Consider the following 15,093-nt stretch of genomic DNA (forward strand, 5'->3'; position numbering starts at 1 on the left):
AAAACCAGGAGTTTCGACATGGAATGGAGTTTGATGAAACGTAGAGGTAGAGGTAGAGATAGATGACACGAGGAAGATGGCTGGGTAGAGAAACTGGCTAAAGATGATGAAAGATACCTTCTTGTAATTATTTTCCCAATCGCGAAATTCAAATATGAATTGAATCAATTTTTTGATAACATCATTCCACTTCGTTTGCTTGTGAAATATCCTATATTTCCTATGTTGTGAAATGCATCATAGGCAAAACAGTCAAAATACTCACATTGCTAATTCATTCTCACAATGCAACTTTCCTCCACTATACTCAACCCACCCGTACACCAATATGAAATTCTAGCATCATCCCATCTCCTTAAAGCTCATTTCTTATCTTCGTACCAATCATTCCTTCATATTCACCTCATGGTCAAAATAAGATTGTAAATAAAGTTCGTTCATCAAACATACCCAGGTCAATGATCCATAACACTTTATTTTATGGAGACTTCATTTCATGGGTTGGGACCCGCATTTGTATTTTTTGGAATTGTCTGTGAGAACCTTGTCGACGTTCATCGATGCTATGATTGAGGTATTTTACCTTATTGGCCTTTGAGCTGTTATACATATGTGAATTCCTTTGAATAAGCACTTAAATGGAATGGGTAAGTTTCCTGCAGTTCGAAGGGGTTGTCTGACGCGTGGTCGTAGATAGGCCCCAAGAGTCTAAATCTATTTATTAATTCTCCAGTAACCGCACGCTAAATACTATACATCATGAACTTTTAACGCCATTTTCAACGCCAAATCTTCACAGACAGCCAAGAGCTTCTCCATCGAGTGTCCATCGGGCCCCCTTAACCCACTCTACCAACCCCACGTTCTATCCACCAACTTGAACGGTTTCCAAACAATTCTTGAAGGATCAATCACCCTCTTCGGCTTCAACTTCTGTTTCTCCCTCATTGCCTCATGTCGCTTGATCAATGCAGTCGGCAAAACCATCTTGTGTTCTCCCTTATGATAAACCTGCATCTTCAGCGCCTGCAGTGTATGTTCCACATCAGCACTCGTCATATTGAGTTTTTGCGATAAACCTTCTATGCTAATTCTCTCGTCCTTTTCATTGTGAATCAAAAGTTCTTCAACAATGCGTTCGGTCCAATATTGTCGATATGAGAGGAGACCAAGATCAGATAGGGGTTTTTCGGGCGAGCCGAGCTTTCCTTCAATTTTCGAGAGCTCATAGGAGAAATTGATTAGAAGTCTTCCATAACCTTTACGTTGATATTGCGGAAGTGTCAGAATACAAGCTACGTTATAACCATCCGCACTTTCCTTTTCTTTTGAGAAATATCCCACCAAATGAAATCCCTTTTCGTCTCGTGAACACATGACATAAAACAAGAAAGGATCCACGTCGTAGTAAAGAGTCTTGTGATCCAGAAACATTTTGGATATGAGACATAAGTTTCGACACCAAGTTCGTTGACGTCGACCATCGATTTCAAAGAAAGAGACGTAGTCGTCCCGATAAATTTCATTTCCAGGAGGATGTTGTAATGTACACTTGCCTCGATGACGAGTGAAGGCTTTGAGGTCTCCGTAATAAGACAAACAAAATTCACAAATGTACATGAGATCCTCTTGAGTGAATGCTTCCGGGTAAGGAGAGAAATACCAGGGGTAAAGTTCGAATTTACCGAATTGAACTTTGGAAATATTTCGGATACGTGATATTTCGGCTTGATTTTGAGTCATTGAGCCACTAGTTCGTAATTTTTCGATTTCTTCCTTTGGACTGAAGTGTTGAGCAGGTTCATTCTTTGCATTCGCTGCTTCAGTTGCAGCTTCATCGACATCCATGGGATCATTAGCTTCAGGAGTAGCATCGAGATCTAATGCCATAGTAAGTTTTGCATCTCCATCAGCATCTGGGGTCTGCCTTTGAGACTCCGCGAATTCAGACCACGGAGGAGCATTTGAACCTGATTCCGAAACTACAGAATCTTCTCTTTTGCTTGCTTGAGTCGGTCGTTTTTGATTCTTCTTGTTGGCAACGGTCGTCTTTTTCCCAGCTGGAGGAGCTTTTGACTTTTCCTTTGGTTTCTCTGGAGCTGGCCATTCAACATCTTGAGTAAAATCTATTCTTATAGCTGGTACCCATTCATCTAGACGTTTGTTGAAATTATCGAAATTGCAATAAAATTGACGACCACTTTTCGTCTCTTTTATACTTAGAATTTCTGCTCTTCTAAGTGCACCATCCTGATGTGGAATTAGCATAATGATTTTTGGGTAGAGCAAGTAAATAAGTTCTTTGCCACCAAAAACGTGGAGAAATAGAAGTAGAGGCAAGAAAAGGATGATTGATGTTCAAGTGGTGAAGCAAATACATGTGGTTACTAACCTTCTGTACCATTGCTATACATCCTACCCTACAGGCATTGGTTAGCACCATCAATCTTGCGACCGTGATATTGTGTGAGAACTTACCCCAATGTATCAATTGTCGCCTTACTCTTCTGCTTAGGCACTGGAGTTCCTACAGAACTATCTTTATCTTGCGACGGACCTGTCATGATGGAATTTACTAATTATTTTGATGGTTATGAATTGATTTGTGATTGATTTTGATTGATTTATCACTTATAGCATGTAGTTGCTTGTTGATTCTTCTTTTTGGAGGGGCAAAATTGACAAAACAAGGCTGTAAAAATAATGTTCTTGCATTTTCTTTAGCCTTCGATAACCTTACCACCTAGCTACCTAGTAGTTGGTTTTATCAGCCAGAGCCTTGCCTTATCGAAATACATTTATTTTATTTACTTTGTGAAAACCCAACCCTCAAATTTTATCTCTTTTGGCAACCATTTTGACAACATCAACAACGGAATATGCAAAGAAAAAGTCATGGCACCTGTTTTATCAAGTAATTGGAAAAATCTTCAAGCAGCATTAAAGAAAGCCCCCAAACCAGAATCAGATGCGAAGAAACGAAAAGCTGCAGAACCTTCGGAAAGAACGAAAGATAGTATCGCAAAGCGCAGAAGATTAGAAGGCATCGCAGTGAAATCTCGACCAATTGCAGACGCAAAGGGAACTTTGGGCAAGGGAAAGATGGGAGCAATGGGAAGTTCGCCAGCTTTAGATTCAACAGAAGATGACACATCACTTCCTAAGAATGCACCGTCTGCTTCTTTAGCACTCTGGGCGGAAGACAATGATATATCGGCGAAAGATCTTGCGGAAGCTTACGGAGGGAGTTTGAAAGATACTACCATTCAAGGTGCTCGAGCCGATAAAATCAATGGCGGGCTTTCAGAAGACGTCGATATAGGGAAATACATTGGAATTGATTGTGAGATGGTAGGTGTAGGAGGTTCCGAAGATAGATCGGTATTGGCTCGAGTTAGCATTGTCAATTTCCATGGCACGCAGATATACGATTCTTTTGTGCGACCCAAAGAGTTTGTTACGGATTGGAGAACTCATGTTTCTGGTGTTTCGACAAAAAATATGGCGACGGCGAGGGAGTTTGATGTGGTGCAGAGAGATGTGGCCGAGATTTTGAAGGGAAGGATATTGGTGGGACATGCGATAAAGAATGATTTGGAAGCCATGATACTGAGCCACCCAAAGAGAGACATACGAGATACGTCGAAATTCTCGGGCTTCAGAAAATACAGTAATGGGAGGACACCGAGTTTGAAGAAGTTGTCAAAGGAGATTCTGGGTGTGGATATACAAGGTGGTGAACATTCTAGTATTGAGGATGCAAGAGCAACTATACTTCTGTTTAGGAAACACAAATCGGCTTTCGATATTGAACATGCAAAGCATCATCCTCCACACTCCGGTGTGTCTTCGAAGTCCAAGCCGAATAAGAAGAAGAAGAAAGGGAAGCGTTGAAGATTTTTAGGATCACCACCATTTGATTGGTAATGGTGCAGGGACTCTACTTTATTGTAAAAAATTTGACAAGAGCATTGTTCAAGTAAATATTGGTATTCAATGGAGTTGGGAGTTTGGCTGGCGTTAAGAGAGAGACGCATCAACTCGAGCGATGGTTTCAAAATTCGAAGACACTTTTACGAGCATCAATAAAACAATTACATCCCAGCCGGGCACTGTTTCATTAGCAAGCACAAGAAAAGCCAGCACTAATCATATACTATAAGTTATCCATGACAAAAAGGTCAAGTCTCTATGATCTAACACACTGCCACTCTAATGCAGTGCCAATTCCTCTATGACTTTTGAAAATTAGAAAGAAGAGAAATTCATTACCCCTCCCATCCACCGACTCCAAGCGCTACAAGAAAATAACCTCAACATAAACCCGGATCTCGAAATTATAGGGGAATACCATCCATCAATTCCAATGCTCCTTCTCTACCCACTGTGATTATTGCATCTCCAAGGGTCTTTGTTGCAAATCCTGCTTCGCAATATGTGAAATAGTACTGTGTGAGCATGTTAGCGCATGCGATGTTGGGATAAATTTGTATGGTGGATGTGGAAATACGTACCTCCCACTTTTTTCTAAATACTTCTACCTCTCTCTCACCCATCTCCTCGTGCTCCGCCATCAAGGCAGGTCTAATCCTTGACTCAAAATTTGCCAAGAACTTTTCTTTCCATAATCGCAACGTCTTCGCATAATGACCTCCGATATTCTCCACCTTTTCAACCACCAGTGTTCCTTCTGAGGCTTTGGTGATATTATCAATTAATTGTGTAATGGAAGGAAGATGGCCACCCGGAAAAATGTATTTTCGAATGAAATCCTCACCCTTTGCGTATGCCTCATATCGACCCTCTGGCATAGTAATGCATTGGAACACGGCAATTCCATCTGGTTTCAATAATCGATGGATGCAGGAGAAATACGTTTCCAGGTATTCTGCCCCAACAGCTTCGAGCATCTCAATGGAAATTATCTTGTCATAAGGTTGTTTTGGGACGGGTAGCGCTCGATAGTCCATAAGTTTCACTTCAATTCTATCCGCGAAGCCGGCTGCGAAAATGCGCTTTTCGGCTAAGGCTTTTTGTTCAACGGATAAGGTCAAACTTGTTACACGACATCCTGTTCGTTTAACGGCTTGAATGGCAAATGAACCCCATCCAGTACCAATCTCTAATACATGATCTGAGGGTTTGATTTTTGCCCCGTCTATGAATCGATCGAGTTTCGTTCTCTGCGCTTCTTCGAGTGTTTCCTCGTCAAATTCGGATGAAGCGCTGGAAATGGACTTCCATATTGGGCATGAATATGTCATATCTTCGGAAAGGAATGCAGCGAACATTTCATTAGAGATATCGTAATGCGCGGAGACGTTGAGGAGAGAATTGGACAAAGTGTTGGTGCTTCGGGCGAGTCCTGTAATAGTGGCGGCGATAGAGGAGGTTAGAGTTGTGGCATTTGCCAGTTGATTACGATTTTGGATAAAAAGCTAGAGATGGCTTTTAGTATGAAATTGTGAGATCGCGTGGCATGGGGGAAGCTTGAATTACCTCGAAAAATCCAGTCAAGTCATCACATTCCACTTCTCCCAACATATACGCCTCCGCGAAACCCATATCGGCAAACAAGAATAGGCGCACCCAAAATGCTTGATTGATAACTCTCAATTCTATCTTTCTTGCTGCACCAGCTTTGCGCGAGTTATGGTGTCCATTCGCGCCGTTCACTCCATTGGCCTTGCGTTCCTTTGCAATCTTCGCTCCATAACATATGGTTTTTCCAGTTTCGGCATCGGTAACGAGCAGTGTGCCACGCTCAATTCGTCCGAACAATGAGGTGACAGCAGCTTTTGAGACAGAAAGAGCTGGGCCCCAAGTCAAACCACCGATTGTACTCTTGAGATAATCGGTACTCTTCGTTACGGGCGCGGTGATGGCGTCAGGGAGGTAGGAAGCCATTATGGTGGTAGGAAGCTTGTTTGAGAACATTCAAATGAAAAACTTCGGAAATTATTGTATTAACGACCTGCGCGTGTAGAGCAGAAGGGATGAAAATATCAACTGAAATGACAGGAAGGTGAAGGGAGAGAAAACTGTTTACTCGGTCGAGGTACTAGATGGGTAGTGCCGTGGGTGGGAACCTTTTCTGCTGTGGAGACTAAGCTATCACCACGCTAGATGCTGAGCTTGAGCTTCGCACAACCACTGATGTGATTGGGATTACTTTCAAAAGGGAATGGAGAGGAAGCAGAGGAATTGGTATCTATCTCTCTGTCACTGATACGGTATATCAGCACAAGACAACACAATACAAAGTCGAGGAGAGAGATGTAAAGAGAGAGGCAATACTCACATTATGAATCTAGATCAAAACCGAAAAAGAAAAAAAAAGAGCGAAGCACGAAGGGCCCGGATGACGATGTTTCCCGAAGACCGCCAAACATGCAATGCTTGAGTACATGGAAAGGAAACAAGGGCTAGTAAGCATGTGGTTTAGGGAGGGGTGAAAATAGTTCATGCAGATGGGGAGCCCCGCTATTAGTGTATCTTGTCGGGAGATCTGTGTGGAATGTATCGATATTAGGATGTGCTTGGACTTTGAACACAGACATCAATTGATCAAGCTTTTTGGCTTGAAGGAAGGTGGAAGGACAACAGATTAAATAGTAAGATGTAAATATAAGGAGTTTAGACCTTTTCTTTTGTTTTTGCACGTACCATACTCGCAGGCAATTCCAAGCACACACCTAGTAAGCAGCTAACCCCAAGCATGTGTGAGACTGTGAGTATGGCTGTGGCTATGAACTTGTATCCTTCGTGTAATGATTAACGTGTTCGTATAAACAAGGCTCAGCCCGGGGAGACAAAGCGAAATGTAGCTAGTGTGAAAAAGAAGAGATGTAGTAAATCGATATGAGTGGTGTGCCCGCCTACCTAGCACTATCCATCTGATTATGATACCAAAGTCTTGACATCATCAATTGATCCTTTCCCGTATCTTATATCGACATATCGATACATTTCCCACAGGATGTCTCCCAATGAAACTTATCGCACGATACCATCGGAGTCCGTACACTCCCGGCGCGAACGATTTGAATACATCTTTTCCACTCTTCCAAATAAAAGTCCGAATCGAAGGCAAGAGTGGAAGAGTGCAAGAGTGGAAGGCATGGGAAACGTAACCTTGGGATATGGCATTTGAAAGAAAATGTGGGTGATTAGGTAATATGCCAGGGGTCAATTCCGATAGACAACGTCCCGAGCCACTCTTTACGGATCGGAGGATATTCAATTGGCCAGGAAAGGAAAGTCTTTGTCTTTTGGTAGGGAGGAAGACGTGAGGGATTCTGTTGTGGTACGGAGGATATACCTTGAACAAATTAGTAGAAGGCGTAGACGGTTTGTATTGGTAAGACAATGTTGTATGTTGCATGGCATGTGAAAAGGGTGAAGTGTATCATGGACTCTACCTATGCCTACCTCGTTATGAGAGGATGGCTTGAACATAGAGATGAGTAGAATTTCTGAGAGAGAAGGAAAGAAACGACAATACATACCGACATCCTCGTGTATATGTATATATATCTATCACGTGTTCCCATTGGTGTTGGGTACGGAAAAGAGAACATCACAATGTTCAACACGGATCTAGTCGCCCGAAGGAAGAGTGTAGATGAGATAGATGGTGATGTGTGAGTAATCGATTTGATTATAAATCAAAGTATGGAGAAGATAACAATTCATACATCCTCACTCTGTATACCTACTGGAGAGTATCATAGACCTACAAATATCAAATAAAAAAGTCAAGCTTCGTTCAATACAAATCAAATCTGGCTCGAGTCTGGATGCAATCTGAACGAATGCTGCTGAACTATTCGGCAGCTCGGTCTGTAACATGATGTTAGCTTAAGTGGGGTGAGGCAGTCTGAGATCCAATCGCAAGTACTTTATCGCAAACGCGTCAAAGTCGCGTCTCTCACGGGCATACTCGTACAGATTGTCAAAAACTTTGATTCTCTATTGCAAACATACATCAATTCAATTCATTCAAACCGACTTTGCACACTTCAATCACGAGAGACTATCCTCGCACACATATCGCAAAAGACAAAAGATCCTAAGCATCATGCTCGCGATCCGTCCATCTAATCAATCTTCCTCAAAATCCTCGAAAAAACACACACCTAATCTCATCCCATGTCGCATAAATCACACGGCCCCAATTCGGATCGAAAAAAGACATTGGGATCCAAAAATTACCAAGAATCAAAGGGGAAAAGAAGAATTGGTGTCATATTTCAGAGGTAGAAGATTGATCGGTAGGAAGGTTAAGGTTCCGGCAGGATGGAGGGGGTTGTATTAAGAGTGGGCGAAGAAATCATGCCACGAGAATCCACCACTGAGGATGAGAGAAGAGAGAACGAGGAGGACGAGGATGAAGTGGCAGAAAAGGAAATTGAAACGAAGATAGTGGATGAGGAAGGCACTTTTGATGACTTGACGGTATGGGGGCACGAGTGTTTGGTTGATGCGAGTGGTGATATGGTCGTCAGAGGAATGGAAGAGTGGATGGCATGGGCGAGCGCGGTATGTTTTCCCTTTCGATTGTTTTGGTAGTGGAATGGCAGGAGAAGAGCAATGATAGAATTGGGCTGGGGAGATAAGTCGAACGGATTGTGCTAATTTGTCTTGCCCATAGATCCACGGCTGCGAGGACGAGATTAGCAAGGAGGACCAAAAGTCGAATTCATAAATGAATCTCTATATTTTGGATAATAGGATACAGGGGAGTTCTATGGCGTTGGTAAAGGATGCATCGATTGTTACTCTCTGTTGGATCCAGAATTATACTACATTTAAGTTTTTATTGAATCAGGATCGCAAAACAAAACATCAAGTCGTTTGAATTTTCGTTGCTGGAGTACAATGGAAAGGGTTGGAAGGCTACTGGACACTTCAAAGATCGAATGAGGATATGATATGAAATTCACAATCAAGCGGAGGGTATACACATAGCGGCAGATCAAAGATCGATTCGTTTTCGCTTCATTCTTGGGTTGCTCGATGTTTCCTCTACACTATTTTCCTTCTTAATTTTTTGCTCCTCTTTTATTTCACTCCATGGCCTCTTTCGTTGTCGAAGATTCGTCGAGTCCTCTACATCTTCGCCCTCTTGTTTTATATATTTTCTTTCTTCACTTTGTTCCTGCTCTTTAACTTTCAAACCCTCTTGTTCATTTCGTTTTTTCTCTCCGTGTACACTTATCCAGTCCTTCAACTCCTTTTGAAACATTTCCTTCAAAGCTTTGTACCCTTCATGCCCGCGGCACCTTTCCCACATTTCTTTAAATATGCCACTAGCAATCAGTTTATCTTCCTGACCTTCATGCCCTTGACTCTTTTCTATTTCTTCTTTTTGCCCATCCTTTCCAATATCGTATTTTCGTCCCCCTTTATGATTCGCATAACGTTTCGATCGCGTCATACCCATTTGTATAAACTTTCTACTCATATCCATACCCACAAAATCATCTTCCTCGTAAAAACGTAGAAATTCTTCGTACAAGGCTTTCGAGGACTTTTCTGCAATCGAGGGAGTTCGGAATCGCCAAAGGGGGAGGAGATAGGACTTGTAAGGCTCATACGTTAAAACTCCCTGTTCCCCTCTCTGAATACGATAGGTGTAATATTGAGATGGTGGAGGACGGGTAAATTGGCCGGGAGAAGGTAGGAGGACAACATCGGTAGATTTGGAGGAACGTGGTGGCATTGTTATGGTTACTTTGCCGGAAGCTGAAAACTGTGCCTGTGAAGTGTAAAATATCTTGTGAATGTTTAATTTCTTCCTGGGTGCTATATTGTGTATATTCAGTAAGTTAAGTATCATATCTTGAGGACGTGAATGGATTTAGTTTTTGAAAATGGATTGGAGGCGGTGAATATGATTGTGATACAACATTGCCCTTGGAAAGAGGAGGCAATGAAGTCCAACTATCTCGCTAGGTATGACGTATTGTAAGTCTAAGTTGGCTTCATATTAACTGATTGAAGTTGGACGGTAAGCAAGCGATTGACCCAAAAGTTTATGCATAGAATTCAATACTTGTCATCTGTTGGATTCTTGAGAGTGTCAAGTCATATTGAATAGTAGACTATTTGATAACGCGACTGCTTTGTTTCTATTGTTTTAATTAAAAAATAATATAATATATATATCTTTTTAAAGGCATTCAATCTAATATTAGCTTATTATATAATCAGATCATATGATCGTCGCTTATAAGCTTACGAAAGCAACCATTAATCCGAAAACAACCATCAATTCGAAAACGGCCATAAAATACGAAAACGGCCATAAAATACGAAAACGGCTATAAAATAAAGAAAACAAAAAGGGGCTTTATTTCGAAAGAATGGACGGATTAGGAAGAGATCTACAAGAGATTTATGAAAGCGGAAATACTGAATTAGAAGGAAAAAGCATAAAAAGAGGCTTTTTTTCCCTTGAATGTAGAATAAGAGAGATCACTATTTTTTTTCAATACAGATTCTTTAATATCACGTGTCACACTGCTTATATAATCCATTTTAGTCGTTAATTAGAGCCAGCTTCTATACTATACTATTAGTCTATGATCTACAATAGGTTATGAGCTTGGTAACTCATATATACGACTAAAAAGAAGCATATGCATATCGCAATACATATACCAATACGCGTCGAAAAAGCAAGAAAAGAGTAAAAAAGCCGAAAGACAATCGACTTCGCACCTAAAAGCAAAGAATACAAAGAAATTCATTCAATCAAGACGCCTCATACATTATACAAGCAATCCTATATGCTAATACGAATTTACATTGACCTTAAATCCTTATTCAAATCTTAAATATATATATATACACCCATATATATATATAATACCCTTGTCGTACTACTAGGTAGTATAAAAAGGAGTATATATATCACCGGATGTATATATCATCAATATTATACATCACCAGGTGCAAATAAGCTTTCTCAATATATGTTACTAGATATATATAATATCAACACTATACATCACTGGGTATATAGTAGTCCCTTTACTACACGTCACTGGGTATAATAGAGTTAAATATCACACCTCACCGGAGGTATAAAGCTAGTTGTTGCTTATATACGAACTCTTGTTGATTCTTATATATGTCTGCGAATTATATATACACTGTCGACCCTATAATATATATGGAATTAATCGAAGACTTCCCCGATTAAACAATAAAAGGGTATAAAAGAACATTAAATAATAGGGAATATGATATAATTCAATACGAAAAAAGAAGAGAAAGATATATAAACAATTTATATTATTTTATTGTATATTCAATAAAGGTCAAATACTATCTAATAGCTCAAGGAACTGAAAGCCAAGCCTAATTGGATTCACTAGGCATATCAGATTCTAATTATAGTTTAATTATATATTATAATATTGATTCAGAAGCTATTAGTAGGAATTCCAATCTTACTTTTGAAGAAGCCTGGAATCCGATCTATATTCAAAGTGCTATTATAGAGAAAGGACTAAATACGAATCCGAATCTAATTCAAATTGAAGATCAAAATATCGATTTAATATTCAGATTAGTGAGAAGAGAGGTCAATCGATTAAGATTATATCAAATCCCTGTATACGAAAGTATATTGTATATTATGATATAAATCATATATCATATGAATCTTATAGGTTAGGATATACTTACAAGAATTGTTAAAAGATTCAAAAAGAGATTAAATAATAGGGAATACGAAGCGATTCAATATGAAAGTAAGGAAGAAACCTATAATAATAATAATCTTATTATTAAAATAGAATTTCGAATAATAGTTAAATACTATTCAAAAGTGTAAGGAAACGAAACTCAAGCTGAATTAGATCAATTAGGCATCGAAGATTCAATATATAATATTTCTATATTATATAATTATAATATAGAAACTATTATATCAAATTCTATGCAATAGAACGCTTGGTCCCCTATTTATATAAGGAACGCTATTATATATTCACAAATAGACGCGAATATCAATCTCTTCGATCTTGAATCCGAAAATATCGATTTAATAGATAATATAATTAATAAGGAATTAGATCGTCTAGACGGATATCAAATTCCTTATAATTGTATGTTTACATCAAGAGATATAGATCAATAAATCTATATATATATCTCTTTATATTAATATATATATAAATATATTATTAATATATATATAAATATATTATTTATTAATATATTAAGCTTTTTTAACCTATTTTTAGTTTGTGTCCCTAAGACTAAACCTAATTGAAAAATAAAACTAGGTTCCTAGAAGCTATACATATACATATACATCATCCATAGCGGATCGTATAACATTATATCTCATACGAAAATGCTTTAGTTTGAATAGATTTATATATAAAGATTTATATAGATTTATATCAAAAGGTGACAGCTAAAATCTAATCACTTCCCGAAATAAAGTTTTATAAAAGCTATATTAAGATTCTGATTATATAGTACTTACTACATTATAATAAAATATTTATATATAAATATATAAAAAATGAATATAAATTAAGGAATCAAGTTTATAGGTTCTAAACTAAATAATCGATTTAATTATATAGAATAGTATAATAAATCTAAGCTCTTTTTAGAGGCTAATGGTTTTATACTCTATATAGACGATTCAAAAAAAGGCCCCGATTGATCCCTATATTTTAAAGAAAATAATATATCTATTTTAAGAGAAATTCATCTCAAATATAGTGAAAAAGTGAAGGAATACGAAGATAAATCCAAAAGAGCTTTAGTAATACTAAAATCAATAATATTAATGGATTTAGTGGAAAGATTTAAGGAAAAAACAAATCCAAAAGAGCTCTGGGATATTATAAATAAGATTTATAATGAAATTTCACTCGATATAATAGGCTGATATTTTAATAAATTAATAGAATCAAATTATAATGATTTTAATAATATAGATAAATATATAAACTATATATTATCATTATATATATATTTAAAAGAATTAAAATTCGAATTGCAAAAATCTTATATAATATGGATTGTATTTAATGGTTTAAATGACTTATTTGATTTGTTTAAATCACGAAAAACAGAAGAATTATCAAAAGATTTAAATAATAATGATAATATTGATTTGGATAAGCTTATATCCGAATTAATATTCGAAGAATCAAGAATGAAAGGCTCTATAGAGTCTAATAGGGTTATAAAACTATTAAATACTATTCCAAATTATACATTTTGTAATAAAAAGGGGTATTTAGAAGAAAAGTGTTTTAAAAAACACTTAGAACTATATAATAAGGATTATAAAAGGTCTAAAAACTCTAATAATAAGAGTAATTCCAAAAAATAACTCTATAAAGTTACTAAAGAGTTAAATAACCTTAAAAAATCCAATAGGACCTATAAAAACAATAAAAATAATAAAAATTCCAATCAAAAACAAAAGAAAAATAATAAAAATCATAATAAAAATAATAAAAATTATAAAGAAAGCTCTGATAATAAGATAAATCAGACCTCTCAAATAAACTATGATTTAGCATCTAGCCCTGAATGGGAAAATAATATTATAACTATATCCATACTAGCTAATCATACTAGTAGATCTAAAAATAATATTATAATAGATTCAGGAGCTACAGAGCACTACTGCCCAAATAAAGATTGGTTTATAAATTATAAAGAATATAAAGTCCCAAAATACACAAATATAGCTAATAGAGAATCTATATTAGTATTAGGACAAGAGGATATTCCTATTATTATAAATAATAAGAAAATATTCATTCGAATGGTAAAGCATATTCCATCATTAAAATCAACTCTAATTAGCACCAAACAAGCCGCTAAAAAGGGTTAGGCTAGTGAAATACTACCCCCCAGCAATATTTATAAATTTTCGAATAAATTTTTAAATATAAAGGCAAACACTAAATGGATTGATAATGCTTTCTACCTAGAATGCGATATAAATTATGATTTATTAAATCAAAATAAGAATATTATTTATAATAATAATAAAGATTCTAAAATAGATTAAATAAATAAATCTAAAAAAGAATTAGAATCTAAAAAAGAATCTAATAATACAAATCTAAAAGATTTAAATTTATGGTATAAGTGTTTAAATCATATAAATAAAGATTATATTATAAAAATATTAAATTTAAAAGATTCTAAAATGGATTTAAGTTATTATAAAGTCTATATATATAGTAAAATAACTCAAAATATTAGTAAATCCCTATCAAATTTGAAATTAAACAAATTTGATAAAATTAGTATTGATATTTGTAGATTATTTAAAACACCAGAATTAAAAGGAAAAAATATTTTATTATTTTCACAGATTGGGCTACACAAAGCATATAGGTATATTCCATAAAATTTAAATCAGACGCTTTTAATATATTAAAAGAAGTATTTTATTTGATATATAATCAATTTAATACTAAAATAAAGGTAATTAGATTAAATAATACTAAAGAATTTAATTCCAATCAATAGAATTTATTCGCTAAATCTAAAGGAATTATACTAGAATATATTAGTCCTCACCATCATTCCCAAAATGGAATAATCGAAAAATTAAATAGATATTTAGTAAAAAGAATACTAGTATTTATAAGAAATAAAAATCTACCTATATTCTTATAGCCTAATATACTAAAAGGAATAATTTATATTAAGAATAAACACTATAATAGAACTATAAAAAGCTCACCCTTTAAATTATTATATAATAAAAAACCTAATATAAAATATATTAGGATTCTAGAATCTCTTACATATATATTAAAACATAAAGAAAAAAGAGATAATAAATTTGATTATAAATCAGAAAAGGGAATTTTAATAGGATTTGAATCTTCAAAGAATTTATTATTTTATATTCCAAATAGAAATAAGATAATGAGTTCTAGTGATTTTATCATTAAAAAAGATATACTATATTATAATAATAATATTAAAAATAATCTTACTAAAAAGAATCTATTAGAAAAGTTAAAAGAAAACTCTAATACTAATAATCAAGAAGAAGAGATAGATATATATAATAATATATATAAAGAT

The 15,093-nt window shown here is 35.9% G+C and overlaps 5 protein-coding genes across 5 annotated transcripts; 2 read left to right on the plus strand and 3 right to left on the minus strand.

Moving 5' to 3' along the window:
- Positions 1-849: 849 nt before the first annotated feature.
- Positions 850-2,564, minus strand: Bfra_006192 (putative histone acetyltransferase esa1 protein; the record flags this gene model as incomplete). The annotated part of the gene is made up of 3 exons (XM_037336565.1): positions 850-2,250; positions 2,393-2,420; positions 2,479-2,564. 3 exons carry the CDS (start codon positions 2,562-2,564, stop codon positions 850-852), a joined length of 1,515 nt encoding a protein of 504 aa, XP_037191775.1.
- A 331-nt stretch (positions 2,565-2,895) lies between these two features.
- On the plus strand, positions 2,896-3,894 carry Bfra_006193 (putative rna exonuclease 4 protein; the record flags this gene model as incomplete). The annotated part of the gene is made up of 1 exon (XM_037336566.1): positions 2,896-3,894. One exon carries the CDS (start codon positions 2,896-2,898, stop codon positions 3,892-3,894), a length of 999 nt encoding a protein of 332 aa, XP_037191776.1.
- Positions 3,895-4,184: 290 nt separating this feature from the next.
- On the minus strand, positions 4,185-5,907 carry Bfra_006194 (putative cyclopropane-fatty-acyl-phospholipid synthase protein; the record flags this gene model as incomplete). Its single annotated transcript, XM_037336567.1, has 3 exons — positions 4,185-4,448; positions 4,515-5,438; positions 5,500-5,907. 3 exons carry the CDS (start codon positions 5,905-5,907, stop codon positions 4,338-4,340), a joined length of 1,443 nt encoding a protein of 480 aa, XP_037191777.1. The 3' UTR covers positions 4,185-4,337.
- A 2,427-nt stretch (positions 5,908-8,334) lies between these two features.
- On the plus strand, positions 8,335-8,707 carry Bfra_006195 (putative ribonuclease h2 subunit c protein; the record flags this gene model as incomplete). The annotated part of the gene is made up of 2 exons (XM_037336568.1): positions 8,335-8,541; positions 8,654-8,707. 2 exons carry the CDS (start codon positions 8,335-8,337, stop codon positions 8,705-8,707), a joined length of 261 nt encoding a protein of 86 aa, XP_037191778.1.
- A 270-nt stretch (positions 8,708-8,977) lies between these two features.
- On the minus strand, positions 8,978-9,724 carry Bfra_006196 (putative cytoplasmic protein; the record flags this gene model as incomplete). The annotated part of the gene is made up of 1 exon (XM_037336569.1): positions 8,978-9,724. The coding sequence occupies one exon, from the start codon at positions 9,722-9,724 to the stop codon at positions 8,978-8,980; it is 747 nt and encodes a 248-aa protein (XP_037191779.1).
- Positions 9,725-15,093: the final 5,369 nt, after the last annotated feature.

Source organism: Botrytis fragariae (genome assembly GCF_013461495.1).
Source record: "Botrytis fragariae strain BVB16 chromosome Unknown tig00000075, whole genome shotgun sequence".
Taxonomy (NCBI): domain Eukaryota; kingdom Fungi; phylum Ascomycota; class Leotiomycetes; order Helotiales; family Sclerotiniaceae; genus Botrytis; species Botrytis fragariae.